Raw genomic sequence first — 15930 nt, 5'->3', positions numbered from 1 at the left:
AAGAAAATAAAGTGGGAGGAAGCAGTCTGCCTGATTTCAATTTTTATTTATATAGCTACAGTAATCAGGAGTGTGAGATACTGGCAGAGGGACACACACATATATCAAATGAACAGAATGGAGAACTCAGAAGTAGATTCACGCAAATATGCCAACCTGATTTTTGACAAAGGTGTGAAAATTCAATGGAAGAAAGGTAGCATTTTAAACAAATGGTTCTGGAGCAATTGGATGTCCATACACAAAAATTAACCTCAATTCATAAGGTTTATAAACACCACACCTTATACAAAAAGTATCACACTGTCCTTGATAAAATGGGCTAATGATAAGGAAATATTAGGGTGTGACATCTCTGCAATGCAGTTATGTTTTTAGAGAGATATTTGCTTAAATTGGATGTTTGGGTAAAGCAAGGAAGAAAGTAAATCTGGTACAATCTAGCTCTGATCAATAATTTGTAAGATTAAGTGATTACAAGAGTAAACACTTAAATTCCAACCAATGTTTTAAAGGTAGGAAATGGGACATTCTGTGCATAATGTATAAACGCAAATTGTGTCGTGATGGCTAATGAACAATTCTGACTTCACTCGTGGATTGGACGATACTTAAGGTACATTAAGGTGATGGTTTAGGAGTGTGACGTGAAGAGCATTGCATTCTGGGCTCATTCTCAGGGCCAACAAACAATTGAGCAAGGAGAAACACTCATCCTCAGGCTACGATTACAGAGCAGAGGACAAAAGAGCTCCCCCCGCCCCCCGATGTGAAAGAACTAGGCAGAGAGGTGGGTAAGTGTCTTAGATGAGGTTCCACAGAGGCATGGCGGAGACAGAGATTTTTGTTGTGATGTATTGAGGCGTGCCCTCAGGACAAGGGACAAGGGCAAGCAGGATAGGGAGGGAAGAGAGCTGATTAACAATGTGATCTAGACGTAAGCTAGCTTTGATCTGATCTCAAGGACCACTCTGGAGGACACACCGCACCACAGAGTTGGTCTTGTCTCAGTACTAGAGCAACAAGCTTGAACCCTCTATAAATCAGTTACTGGTCACTGCCTTGTGGGGAGAAGTGTGGAGAAGGAGCAGGGGGACAGTCTTTGGGGAGGCAGATGCTATTCCGTGAAAGGCCAATCTCAAGAGAAGGAGGCAGTTGTGAGTAGCCAATATTCACTGGGTTTGGGGTCTGTCTGAACAAGGATCTGAGCAGTGAACCACCTACATACAAAGGCGTCCACCTCCTGAGCTCTTCCTCTTGATTTTCGTATTGAGTTGATCATATTTGGGCACCGTCACAATTTCTGAGCAAGCTTCCAAGTGGCAAGTTCAGGTGATGCGCTCCAGCCCAGCTGTGCCGTTGGTCCTAAGGACACATTCTCTCCCTCCTCCGAAACTCATTCTGGCTTCCCCTTGCCTTGCACATCTGCTATCTGATGGTCCAGATCCCCATTCCTGAGCTGGAAGAGCCCCTGGATAACTATTTCTCAGCCCAGTTGCTACCCTTGCCATCTTACTGGGAAAGTTATAACTGGGCATGGAAGTACCAAGAGATGGCCCAGTGGATTATGTGAGGGCCAAACAGAGTTCTCCCCCTTCCGTTATGTAGAAGCAATCTTATCTCTTCGTGATTATCACAGTCAATAATCCCACCAGCATGGTAGATCCTGTCAGTCCTGCTGATCTCCACGACCTAGAAGTAAAAGTAAATATGTGGCTGCCATAATCTTTGGTTTATTGGGATTCTTATGGAACCCCTCATAGAGGTAGGACCTCTAGACCCACAGAGACTGACACTGTAGGTATCAAAAACTCAAATTCTTCAGCTGAATCACCTGGAGTGATGGTGAGCTGGTCGTTCCTATTTTCAGCCCCTTTTTGCCCTGACCTACATAATTTAGCCTTTTGTAGATAGGGCACCATACAATGGCCACTGGCTTTTAAAATTGTACCATACTCTGAATGATGGTGCTCCATCCTTATACTGTGTCTTCTACCAGTAGGTGTCCCAACTGCACCTGCAAGAGATCTTCCCAAAGTTCTTTCAGGCCACCAGCTTCTCAACATACAGAATGTGACAGAACCACTGGATCCCATGGCCATGTGCCCACTGCCTCACTAGGGGATATCAGTTGGCTGACTCATCCTATCCACTTGGTTGTTTAGTGCTTCTTCTGAAATAGATGCTCTCTGATGGGTATTGGCATTCAATACAAAGACAGATCCTCACACATTGCGCCCATTCCCACGGGTAGATATTTAAGCATCTCCTCCAGACCTCTTTGTCCTTAGCGTTACTTGGGCCACCTCTCTCTCCACACAAAGTGGATAACCAGTCACACTGCCTGAAGCTCTGACTCCTGGGAAGTTTTCCACTCACCACTGGCTTTCAGAGTCAGCCATAAGTGAAGCTAAAGTGCAGTTGAGCTGTCCGTTTCTTGGCTTGAACTCACATATGAAGTTGACCCCATACTGATCTAGGTTCAGGCATTTTCCTCTTCCATCTGACAATGAGAACTTCCCACAAGGTCAATGTATGAGCTAAGGGAGAGATGACTATGTAGCAGTAGTGAGTGAGATAGGTGTTTGAGTCACCTGTTCATGAAATTTTCTTGTGCCCTCTAGAGCTGCTTGAGCCCAGTCTTGGATGTGGCACTTCCATTTTATGTTGAATTCCTCTGGACAACCCTAGAGTTATATCTATCTAATAATACCCAACCCTTGATGGTTAGTTCTGGCTACAAGTCTGTTGATATGCCACAGTCATACATTCTACAATAGTTGATATCTAGCAGAGCTAAATAGCATGCCAGGAGCTGTTTTGTAATGACGACTCTTCCTCTGTTGTAGATGGCACGGCCTTGGTCCAGAACCCTAGGGATCTGTACCATGACTCTGACATTGGAAACCGGCATGGATTCCACCTTGTTTCTTCCTGTATTGAATATACCTCTACTAACATGGGATCTGCCATATCTCAAGCAAGAAAAGAATGACTTGCATCACAGCCTGTTCTTACTGTAAAGCCCATTCTGTCCTGGGCCTCACTCAAAACTAGAAGCTTCCCTTGTTGCTCATTGAATGAAGTCAGGACCATCTTCCCAAGTATGGAACTTGTTGCCTTCAAAACTGGAAAAGGTCCACCAAGAAAAACCCTTCTTTTTTATTGGTAGAAATCCAAGGTACGCTAACTTGTCCTTTGAATGAGATATCCTGACTTTTCCCAAGCAATTGAACCCCTAAATATTCCACATATTTGGCAGGCCCCTGAGTCTTTGTAGATTGAGATTTATCTTTAAATAGAGACTGAGTTCCTGTGTCAAATCCTAGCCTCCAGAGCTCTTGCCACTTCCCATTCATCAAGTTCTTGCTATTTATTATATGATGTCATAAATGTGGTGAACCAATATGGGTTTCTGTAGAGTGTTCCAGTGGTGTATGAGCACATGGTGTACGTGACACTTTGCAGAAAATCAATACAGGCCTTGGGCAGGACCATAAATGGGTATCGTCATCCATCCCATGTAAACTGTGAAATGCTTCTGATCCTCCTTCGTGGTGTTGAAGAGAATGCACTTACCTAACCAAAGTCTAGGTACTTGAGCTCTGTTCTGCTCTAGTAAAGATACCATAGCCAATACCACAACTTCTGTTAGGATTATAACTTGGTTAGTTTGAAAGAATCCACTATAATTTGCCATTGTCCTTCTTGGGTTTTCAGGAGACCAACTGGTAACCCGAACAGGTATGAGTGGGGACCACTATCCCTGTACATTAAATCTTTTAGGGTAATTACATCCCCCTTGTGCCACTCAGAGTGGCCATTATAAAAAGTCTACAAATAATAAGTGCTGGAGAGGGTGTGAGAAAAGGGAACCCTCCTACAGTGTTGGTGGAACTGTAAATGGGTACAACCACTATGCAGAACAGTATGGAGATTCCATTAAAAAAAAAAAACTAAATATAGAACTGCCATGTGACCCAGCAATCCCACTCCTAAGCATATATCTGTTGAAAACCATAATTCAAAAAGATATATACACCCCAATGTTCACTGCAGTTCTATTTGCAATAACCAAGACAGGGAAGCAATGGAAATGTCCATCAAGAGAGGAATGGATAAAGAGGACATGGTACGTATATACAATGGAATATTACTCAGCCACAGAAAAGAATGAAATAATGCCATTTGCAGCAACATGGATGAACCTAAAAATTATCATATAAGCGAATTAAGTCAGAGAAAGACAAATATCATATGAGACCACTAATATGTGGAATGTAATAAAAATGATACAAAAGAACTAATTCACAAAACAAACAGGCTCAAAGATTGTGAAACCAAATTTATGGTTCCCGAAGGGGAAATACTGGGGCAAGGGATAAATTAGGAGTTTGGGATTAACATAGACACATTGCTCTATATAAAATAGGTAAGTACCAAGAATCTACCAGAGAGCACAGGAAAATCTGCTCAATACTGTGTATTAACCCATATATGGGAAAATAAGCTGAAAGGAATGAATGGATATATGTATAACTGATTCGCTTTGCTGTTCCCCTGAAACTAACACAACATTGTAAGTCAACTAAACGCCAATAAAATGTAAAGCAAACAAAACGAAACAGACTAGCATCAAGGAAATACCTATAAGGATAAGGATGGATGTGCTAGGGTTTTTTAAAAAGAAAAAACAAATACAATACTCACATTTTTTTTTTTTTTGTCTTTTGTCTTTTTGTTGTTGTTGTTGCTATTTCTTGGGCTGCTCCCGCGGCATATGGAGGTTCCCAGGCTAGGGGTTGAATCGGAGCTGTAGCCACCGGCCTACACCGGAGCCACAGCAACGTGGGATCCGAGCCGCGTCTGCAACCTACACCACAGCTCACGGCAACGCCGGATCGTTAACCCACTGAGCAAGGCCAGGGATCGAACCCGCAACCTCATGGTTCCTAGTCGGATTCGTTAACCACTGCGCCACGACGGGAACTCCACAATACTCACATTTTAAGCTACAAGCACCAAAACCTGTGGAAAGTCCATGCTGATCCGTATAGTTGACCATCATCACACACTCACAAGAAACTGCGACTTGGCTGGACCCCTGGTCAGGGTGACATTTTCATCCTCTGCTTCACAACACTCGATTCTCAAAAATCGCTTATTTTAATTCTTTGTCTTTAAAGGTAAGAACTGTTAAAACCTGATGTTATTGTGAAACTACCGTACATGTTATATATGTATATGTGCACATTAAAAAAGCTAGAAAATTTTTCACCCTTCTCCTCATAGAAGTGGAATTACTTTTCTGGTGGTGGACAGATTTTGAGGCAATCAAATTCAAGTCACCAAATATGACAAAGGTCTTTCGTGTTTATAGTTAAAACTTAGACATCCTGAAATTTCTGGAGGAAATGGATGGTGCCGGGGGCCTATGTGAGATATTTGAAATGGAGGTTTGCAGCCGGCAGAACAATGGTCATGAATCACTGGAATGTGTATAGATGTTACAAAGGGGAATTAAAGCTGCAGGTTGTTTCACGTTGCTAAAACAGAGCCGGTCGCCTGGATTATCCAGGAGCGCCCAATGTAACCACAAGGGTCCTTAAGAGTCAGTCTGGGGAAGGTATGACTAGAGAGAAAATGTGTAGAAAGATACAGTGTTGCTGATGTTGGAGATGGAGGAAGGGAGGCGAAGAAGGCGGGTGACCTGGAGAGCACAGGAAAATGTGTTCTTTCCTGGAGGTTCTGGAAGGAACACAATTCTGCCAACACCTTGATTTTAGCTCAAGGAAACGAGTGTCAGACTTCTGAATCCACAGCTATAAGAAAACACATTTTTGTAAGCTGAGACGTGTGTGGTGATGAGTTACAGCAGCAATGGGAAACGAATGCAAGACCGTTCCAGAAAATAAGAACATGCTGTGTGGATGCCTTTGGTAATCCCTTTGGTCTAGAATAATGTTACTGCTTCCAGATGTGTGTAGATAGATTTTGTGGTGGCCGATGGAAGGAAAAGAGGATGGAACTCAGCATGACCCATGAAAATTGGGGGAGAGAGAGAGAGGGAAAAAAAATAACACTTTGTATAGACAGCAATCACCATGTGAGTCAAGCTCAGGGCAGGCTAATTTCCTCTCATCAGTGGATCCAGAATAAAGGCAATTGATTAGGCCATTTCAATACTTTGTGTTCTTTTTTTCACAGAGATTCTTATGTCTCTTAAGGAACATATGTGCTACTGATTGTAACTTTATAATCTGTCATTTTTTTTTAAAGATTCTGTAAACAATATGTGGGGGGGCCTAATAATAAGTCAAATTTTGGGCACCAACAATTTTGGAAAATATAAATATCTTTGTACAAAGAAATCTGTGAGTTGGGGACCAGTGTAGAAGACCACATCAGTTATTGTTGAAATAGAGTCCCTAACATAATTATTTTTATTTATTTAAAAATAAAAGCATCAATCGCCTGGAATCAATTATTTTGAGACTGCCACCAGAGGGCGCTAAAACCTTGGTAGAAGAGAAAAAGCCCAGCCATTCAACACCTCCCAGGGAAGTTTTATTTTGAGGAAGCAATACTGCAGGGCAGAAGAGGAACAGCCATAGGACATTCCCAATTTTTTCCATGTCATTTTACTAGGTATATTTTCTCCTGTTTTTATTATCTTACAAGTCAACCTCAAGCACATAACGCTGGAGAAATGAGTCATGCCTCTTTTTTTCAGTTTGGTCGAAGAGGGTTCGGTGACAGAGAACGAAAGCACAATGAGATTGAAGGTATCATTTCCACATTAACATCTTGTCCCCAGACACCATGCAGTGCTAAATGTCACATCCCCGTCATGCAAGGACATTAAAATAGATGGCAGTTTAAAATCCTGGACTTCATTTTGAGACGCTAACCATCTCGATGGGGCATGCTTCCCCTTTGGACTCAAGATGAAGAAATATCAATACAGAGCAGTGAAGTCTCCTCACGGCCAGAGAAATAGAAAAGCTGGGGTTTTTAAATGTAGAGTCCATTTCTTGGTTGTTCATTTTCTCTGTGGTCTGTGGTGGTGTGAGGAAGAATGAAGATGTGCCGAAGAGGCGAGAAAACTGCTTCCTGTCTCACAGCCTCGAGAAGCACGTAGCTGTTTGTCATCTGGTTCATTGCAGCGACAGGCGACAGGCAGCTCTCTGTGCTGGGTAGAATTATCACCCCTCCCAGTCCATGTCATATGGGTTGTTAGAGTCTAGTTTCAGGGCTTTTCATGTTTGGTGACATGTTACAAAATCCTAGGCAGGGCAGTCACCTCGCATTTCCTAGAACTCCATTCCTCTTGTGAGATAAGTATACAAAAACGATGGCATGGGAAATAAATTGGAAAGCCACAATCAAATATAAGATTCTATTAGGTGGAAGAGGTGCATCGAAAAGCTTCATTTGGATACGGCAGCTTTGCAACGTATCTTGACTGCTGGAGAGACAACCTCTGCACCTAAATTACTAGCTAAATCTTCTGTGTGGCTGCATCAAAACATTACCCTTCAATGAGAGCATCATACAAAGAGGTATATGTCCACGAATTTAAATATGGCTGGAACTTGTGTAGCTTCCCTCTTCAAACTGCTTAAAAGTATATCTCTTTCATCTCTATCATATTGTTTGTGATTTAGAGGCTATCTGAGGCATTTAGCATAATTACATGAAAAGGAATTAAGACAGGAAGCTAAAGCCTTAACATTTAGTCACTAAGCCCAGTCTCTGGCATCTCCTGACAGGTGTGAAAAGAAAAACAGAAAAATGCACTCCAGGTCTTTCAATGTATCCCTTTCCTCTGAGGATCTCCCAGCACCTAAGGAGCAGTGTTTGTTACCCAAGGAAAGAAAGGAAGCCCAGAGCTAAGTTACACCCCAGCTTGCAGCTAGCCCAACAGCAGATGGCTACAGGGGGAGAGTTAGCTTTGGGGCCATGAGGAAGAGAGGCTGCACTCAAGGGAAAGAGTGATTTTCAGCAGACAACCCTGCAAAAGGCACTACGTCCCTGTGCCCCTTGCAGCACGATGCCATTTACAGTCGAGTCCAATGGCTGGTCCCCTGAGCAACGGCACAAGGTGGGGGAGGGGGGACAAGACACTCGAGACTCACATCCTGGCCATGGCCAGCCGAGGGTCTCCCAAGGCACCTCACTCCTCCGCAGGAGGAGTAACGATAATCCACAACCATCCTCGATATGCCCCAGGGAGAGCACTGGGGGGGGGGGTGCTGAAACACACCCATTTGCAAACTACAAAGTGCTCCTTAAATATAAGGCATCATCATTTCACCTTGAAATCTGCCTCCAGCATAGTCTCACTTTCAGGCTTGCTTGCCAGAATCTTGGTAATAGCCTGCTTAGCATCTCTCCAAGCTTTGAGTGCTGCGCTGAGATTGTGGCACAACTAAGAATCATTCAAAGCAAGAGATACCTGCCAAGGGTCGGAAACGACTCAGCAAGCACTCCAACAGCCCGATTATTAAGGGCATCACACCAGGCACCAATTTGGGTCCATAGGCTCTCAATGGAGCCACACCATTCTTCCTGAGCCCCCAGAGAGGTCCGGTCTGTATCCTAAGCCACGGCAGGTGCGGCAGGTTTGGACGTGGTTATGCTCAGAGATCCTCCTCTTCCTGAGCGGCCCTATGGGCACGCCATCCCACAGCCTTCAGACCCGACGCCTGCGGCAGTGGGTTCAAGAGCCTCCCTTTAGACCCCATGAAACTGCCCAAAATCTGTTTCAAGATGCCCCAATCCTCAAGAATACACTGGAAATGAACCAGTTTTCTCAACACCCTTTGCTCCTCCCCGCCCCCCAAAAAATGGCTGGAGGCGGGACACACTGGGATCACTGCTCAAGAATGTCACCCCTCTTCCTCTCACTTCCTTCTCTCCCCCACCCTCCTCGGTGGCCGCAGCTGAAGGTGGAAACACACAACCGAGCCTCTAGCTACTTCCTAGCTCAACACAACACAGCTCGAACATTCACAGAAGGAAGTCCTACCAGCAAGCAGGTGGGTTTAGGTGTGAAATCGTGCAGCTTAGTTTAACTTTCATTCTGGGAGGTTCTGCCAAGGGACTGCCTTCCTAACAAAGCAAAAACATCCAAACAACCCTGAAAAATAACTTACAGGCTGCATTAATCTCATGGATCTATTCTGTCTTTACTTTGGAGTGGTGCTGAATGACTTTAAGAGGCCAGGTAATTTGTATTAATGCAACGTCAAAGTAGAGCATTAGAACGTATGGGCAAGTTCTGGCCAAGAGCTTTTGGAGTGCTTCAACTCAGCACGAACTGGTCTGAAGTGTACAGGCTGGTGCTGCAAACCAAAGAGAAGAAGGTTGAAGAACACCTGAAACTCGTCTTCCTCCATTATTTTTCTCCTTTCTCACCACTGTTTACACTGTGAATGCTAAACAATCCACCTTCTGATCACAGGAAGGGTGCTGCTAATTACAGAAAGAATCAATGATAATTTCTAGAGGCAAGAGAGGAAAGCACTGGCCTCTCAAACCAGAAGCTTTGGGTCCAATCTGAGGACCTGAATGATGGCTGATCTCTGTGTGGCCAGCAAACTCAGGAAGGGAAGGGCCAGGTCCTCACTTGTGCACAGTCTGAGCCTCCCCCACTCACTCAGCCCTCCCCCCCCCCCCGGGCAATGAAATGTTTACTGGGCCAAACTGACTAGTGTAGCCTTTATCTTTCAGAAACCTCTGCTATTACAACTTGCTTCCTGTTTTTCTTTTTTTCTTTCTTAATGCTAAGGCTGCTTTTTGTTTACAAAGTATGAAGACTTCTTAGTAAAGCTTAGGGAAGATTTCGAAAAACTATTTCCATTTAGGTTACAGATAAAATTCAGGGGTTATTTCCACTTGAACGTCACGCCACACACTGACATTCTAGAGCTGACGGTGTCATGCTGACCGTTTGCTAGAGATCAAACCAAAATGGGGTTTGGGTGGGTTGCGGTTCTTCTTACGGGGAGGAGAAGTCGAGGTGATGAGCAGGTGAAGACCTTCCTACCGGCTCTCTGACCGGGGGAGTCCTTTGTAACAATGAACCTCAAAATTTCTAGTGGTCTTTAGTCAAAAGGTTGCATTCATTTGGTTTAGGGTGTGTGGGCATAAATGGTACGAAGCTTAAGGTGTATTTATTAGATGGGATAACATCAGATCAAGTCCTTTTCCAATGAGGAGAAAGGGTTACAGCAGATAGAAATCTAAGCATTCTGGGGGGAGAGAGAGAGAAAAGCCAGAAAGTAAAGATTATTAATGCATGCCCCCATTTACCCCGCGAGATTTCCTGAGCATTCCTCAGACATTATAGTGCAACATAGTAAGTCCACTGAATCGAGAGTATTCCTACTTTTCTCAAGCAAAAAGTATATACTTTGAAATATACACTGAACAAAACATAGGAATAGTATGTCATCCTTTAAAACACTAGTAATCTGAACTTCTATAAATATACTTAAATAACATATTATACATAGCTATTCACATAGGACACAAAGTGATGCATAAACATACAAAAATAAAACAATCATGTTTTAATTCTTGTGTTGGTTTTGTTGGGTTTTTGTTGTTGTTCTGTTGGCATTTTTTTTTTTGAAGTAAAGATACTAAATTAATTGAGACACCAGAATCCTCTTGTCAATATCGATCCTGGGCAAGCTGGATGTACACTTGTACCAGGCATAGGGACCGCACCCAAGGGCGAAGGCAGTAAACATTCCTTCTGGACGTGTTACTGTCCTACCATGATTTAGAAAAGCGAGGAGCAGAGGTCTCCGTGTAATGAGACCATTTAGCTGCTTCCTGGAAAGGAAACAGCAATCAGATCCCCCATCCCAACCTGGACAAAGTACAGACACCTTGAGCTGTCCTTGGAGAGAATGGAATATGAACATGCTTCCTTCTGGGGGGCACCCACACGCCACATCCTATGAAGTATTTCTCGACACATCAAGAAGGCACCACCACGCTGGACCAAAGGCAAGGGGTTTGGGTTCCCATCTGTCACGTCACATCTGTCCTGCTCCTGTGGCTGCTATAGAAAGTATCCCTCCACCCAAAAGATGATTTGGGGACCTTGGCTCCCCAGCCAGATGGAATATGTCTGTTCTTCTTTTGCAAAGCAAAAGACTTCTGGGAATTCATATCCCTGGTAAAAGTGACCTTTGGGCCATGGAAGGCTGTCCAGTCTCTTCAGAGCAAGAAACGGAAGATACAGTTCTCGCATCCCACCTAGACGCTAGCACGGCAGAGAGCTCCCGGGAGGAACAGAGGACGGCTCATTCACCCGGACTCCATCCCTCCAGCTGGGATGGAAGCACTGGAGCTGGTGACGATGCCACCATCAGGGTTTGCCCTCATCCCAACCGCATCCCTAGAGGTTCCACGAACTGGGTCTCAGTTTTCCTTTTTAACGGAGAAGGTCAAGCTCTTCCAACATCTCGAAGAGTTGCTTGGGGTGAGAGAGAAGGAGGAAAAAAATCCTGGTTTGTTCTCACATAGAATTTTCAACGCAGGTAGAGGAAGGTGGTCTCTCGAGTCCCTGGGGGGAGGTTTCGGGAGCAGACGAAGAGACCTGCCGCTGCTGATAGATATCCTGGATCAACATCGTGTTCATGACCTTCCATTCCCTGTATTTTGTGGCTGTCAGCTTCGGATCATCCAGCAACTGGTTAATCATGGCCAGGTCGTGTTCTTTACACTGTGCAAGTAAAAAAAGAGAGAGAAGAGGGTGAGATGTAGTGATTCATCTTTTATCTCTTTTTACAGCTGCACCCACGGTACACGGAAGTTCCCAGGGTCCTTAACCCACTGAGCGAGGCCGGAGGTCAAATGCACAGCCTCACAGAAACTATGTCCAGTCCTTCATCTGCTGAATCCTACGGGGGCTATCTTCATTTCAATAAACCACCTTCAGCCCTTTTACAAATAAACCCACATAGGGAATGTAAACTGGTACAGCCGCTATGGAGAACAGTTTGGAGATACCTTAGAAATCGATACATAGAACTTCCATATGACCCCGTAATCCCACTCTTGGGCATCTATCCGGACAAAGCTCTACTTAAAAGAGACACATGCACCCGCATGTTCATTGCAGCACTATTCACAATAGCCAGGACATGGAAACAACCCAAATGTCCATCGACAGATGATTGGATTCGGAAGATGTGGTATATATACACAATGGAATACTACTCAGCCATAAAAAAAGGATGGCATCATGCCATTTGCAGCAACATGGATGGAACTAGAGAATCTCATACTGAGTGAAATGAGCCAGAAAGACAAAGGCAAATACCATATGATATCACTTATAACTGGAATCTAATATCCAGCACAAATGAACATCTCCTCAGAAAAGAAAATCATGGACTTGGAGAAGAGACTTGTGGCTGCCTGATGGGAGGGGGAGGGAGTGGGAGGGATCGGGAGCTTGGGCTTATCAGACACAACTTAGAATAGATTTACAAGGAGATCCTGCTGAGTAGCATTGAGAACTATGTCTAGATACTCATGTTGCAACAGAAGAAAGGGTGGGGGAAAAACTGTAATTGCAATGTATACATGTAAGGATAACCTGACCCCCTTGCTATACAGTGGGAAAAAAAAAAAAAAACAAATAAACCCACATATACATTGACCATAAAGTTATCCAAGTGCTTTTACACATAAATATTCAAATCCCCGCAACTCTCTGAAGGGATATGACAGGACACCCATCTACATAGGCTAGCCACCAAGAAGGTAAGCAGCCTACCCAAGACTTGGAAGGAGAACTAAGCCGCCTAGTCTCCCATGGAGCTCTTCCCTGATCAATCCGCTGTAATAGTCCTACCTCCGTGTGAGCTTTATTCTTCCAGGAACCTACAACTGCGTTATCATTCTGTTGACCACCCAAACTGCACTCAGTAAAGCTAGGACATAATACGTTTCCTAAGACATAAGACAGTATAAAACATATGTTTTTAATTTCTATTAAATTATCTTACTTTTTAATAAATCACACATTTACTTAATGAATATCTACAGAATAAATATGTAGGCTCTTTAGTCAAAGACTGCCAATCGTCCACCAAAGCAGCGTGTATTCTGATGACGCCAGCAGAGTAAACAACCTATTCATACGATTTCTCCCTGCCGCCTCTGAAACCAGTGATACCCATTTCTGCAATGTCTATTGGGTTAGGAGACTTGGCTGTACCCCAGGAATGGAGTAAAAATAAGATGTATCAGCCTCCACATTCAAAAGGATCGCTCATCCTGACAAACTTATCTCAAATCTATTCCTGCTTCCTCCATTGCTATGACCATAAGCCCAATTCTGGATAGAAAGTCAGACTCGACCCACTGCTGCAGTCTCGCAAGTGAGGTTCCTGCCTCCAGCCCCCACTTTGTATCCACCTGCTGCATAGCAGTGCAGGGGATCCACCTAAAATCCTGCGTCCTCTTAATGGTTCTCCTTCACGTCCAGGGTTCCGCGGACTTGAGCCCATCTGTCGATGCTCTCCTTGCTTCTGATGTGCCACACTAACCGTGGGGATGTGACTTTTCTCCCTCACGTGGAGCTAGTTCACACTCCACAATGTGCTCCAGGGAGGATCTTCCTCACCTTCCTTCACCGATGGACTCTAACTCCTAGAGTGACTTTCACCGGGAACATTCTCCCACCATTTTTTTCTTACTGGATTTTACTGCAGCTCATAAATGTATATTCACTTCAGGCATCATGCTCTCTCAAAACTCTCTGAACCCCTAGATTGATTGGAAAAGTTCTTTTCATGCTAGCCTAGAGCCCTCTTAGAACTTGCCATGTCACCCAAGGATGCTCATGGATCTGTCATGCCACCTTTTCTAAAGCATCTTAAAGAAGGTGACAGGGAACACATTTTTTTCATATTTTTTATTAAAGTATAGTTGATTTACAATGATCTGTCAATTTCTGCTATAGAGCAAAGTGACCCAGTCATACATAGACATACATTATTCTTCTATTATCTTCTATCATGTTCTATTACAGATGATCGGATATAGTTCCCTGTGCTATACAGTAGGACCTCACTGCTTATCCATTCTAAACGTAAGAGTTTGCATCTACTAACCCCAAACTCCCAGTCCATCCCCCTCCCCCTCAGCAACCAGCAAGTTTGTTCTCTATGTCTGTGAGTCTGTTTCTGTTCTGTAGATAGGTTCATCTATGCCATATCTTATACTCCACATATAAGTGACATCATATGGTATTTGTCTTTCTTTCCGACTTGCTTCTCAGGGAACATATTTTATTAACACCTGTATCCCCTGTAGCTGAGTGCCAGGCAGACATTCAATATATGTCCACTATTGAACTAATCTCTCTCTGCCTAGATCCAGGGCAGCTTGTGCAAAGCTAAATATTCACAACTGTGTTTACTGGCTGAAGTTCAAATTCATGACCACTGCCATTGAGTGGACTTCCACTACTATTCAGTAATCGTATCTTCTCATCTGTTTTCTCTCCCATGCTCCCAAAGGACTATTTCAAAACTTCTCATTTCTACCCAAATCTCCTTCCCAATCCTCCCTCGTAGCTGTTGACCCTGCTGTCTATTTTCCGAGGAAAGGAAAACGTGAAGAGTGGCTCTCCCAAGCTCCTACTGCCCTCTTCCTACATCAGCGCAAATATGTGCCCCCTTCCTCCCCGGTCATTTGGGTGAAACATCTGTGCTCCTAGCAAAGACTGATGTCTCCGCTTCTGCTGACGCTTCCTCTCTCACAGTCGAGAAATACACTCCAGCACTTCTCCCCTCTTTCCTGTGACTCCTCAATTCCCCATCTCCGTGTGATCATTCTCACTGCCATAACATGCATAATCTTATTTCTCTCATCTTAGAAGCCCTTACTTTTCTCTTTCTTTCTTTTTATTTATTTATTTACTTACTTTTGTATACAGAAGTTCCCAGGCTAGGGGTTGAATTGGAGCTGCAGCTGATGGCCTACACCACGGCCACAGCAATTCAGGGTCAGAGCCGCATCTGCAACCTATACCACAGCTGATCAAACACCGGCTCCCCAACCCCCTGAGCAAGACCAGGGATCAAACCTGCAACCTTGTAGATACTAGTCAGATTCGTTTCCACTCCACCTCAATGGGAACACCCAAAAGCCCTTTCTTGACCCCACTTTCTGAGTCCAGCTAACGCTCCACTTTCCTCTGTCTCCAATGTCCTTGTGCCCATTCTCCCATAGGCTCACTCCCTTCAGACTTCTGCCCCCATCATTCCACCCAACTGCTCTTGTTAAGACCATCGATGACCCCCATGTTGCTAAATCCAATAATCAATTATTCATCTTCCACTTCTATTTCCCGACAGCATCTGAAACGGTTCACTTCTCCCTCTTGAACACTTTCTTGAACATGTTGTTGCTGGGACAGAGTCTCCAGATTTTTTAGAGATCCTAAGATTAATGAAAATTGGAAAATTGATTTTTCAAAGGCAAAAATGAATTCACCACCACTCTAAATCAGAAAAGAGACCTTAGGAAAGGGTCTCTTCAACTTTGGGCTGACACTTCTCATAGGGTTTTATCTCTAAATAATTCAAATTTCTTACTCTTTGGCCCAAGTCTGTGTTAGCTCTTTTACAGATTAAAAAAAAAAAAAAAAAAGTAGAGAAGAATAGAGGGGAAGGAAATTAACAAAAGAACAGAATCCTCTGAGCTCCTTCCTCGACAGGGCACCCTAGTCAACAGCTTCACATAAAGGCCTCGTATCCACCCCCCGCCCTCCAAGGAGCAGGAGGCTTTGAACGACTTTTACAGCATCCTTCTGGCTTTTTTGGAGGCAGGCAGGGTCTGGTAGGGATGCCAAATAATACCGTGAAAGAATGAAAGTGGAACCTTCATTTTTCA

The 15930-nt window shown here is 43.9% G+C and overlaps 1 protein-coding gene across 1 annotated transcript in view; it reads right to left on the bottom strand.

Moving 5' to 3' along the window:
* The window catches only part of IPCEF1 (interaction protein for cytohesin exchange factors 1), a 91125-nt gene continuing 81740 nt past the window's right edge, over positions 6546-15930 (bottom strand). The window contains 1 exon segment of the mRNA XM_021086620.1: positions 6546-11743. Within this exon segment, the coding sequence (XP_020942279.1) occupies positions 11537-11743 (207 nt within the window). The 3' untranslated portion in view covers positions 6546-11536.

The sequence above is a fragment of the Sus scrofa genome, chromosome 1 (assembly GCF_000003025.6).
Source record: "Sus scrofa isolate TJ Tabasco breed Duroc chromosome 1, Sscrofa11.1, whole genome shotgun sequence".
NCBI classification, from domain to species: Eukaryota; Metazoa; Chordata; class Mammalia; order Artiodactyla; family Suidae; genus Sus; species Sus scrofa.
The sequence above is the reverse complement of the archived record's forward strand: the minus strand, read 5'-3'. Positions and strand labels throughout refer to the sequence as shown.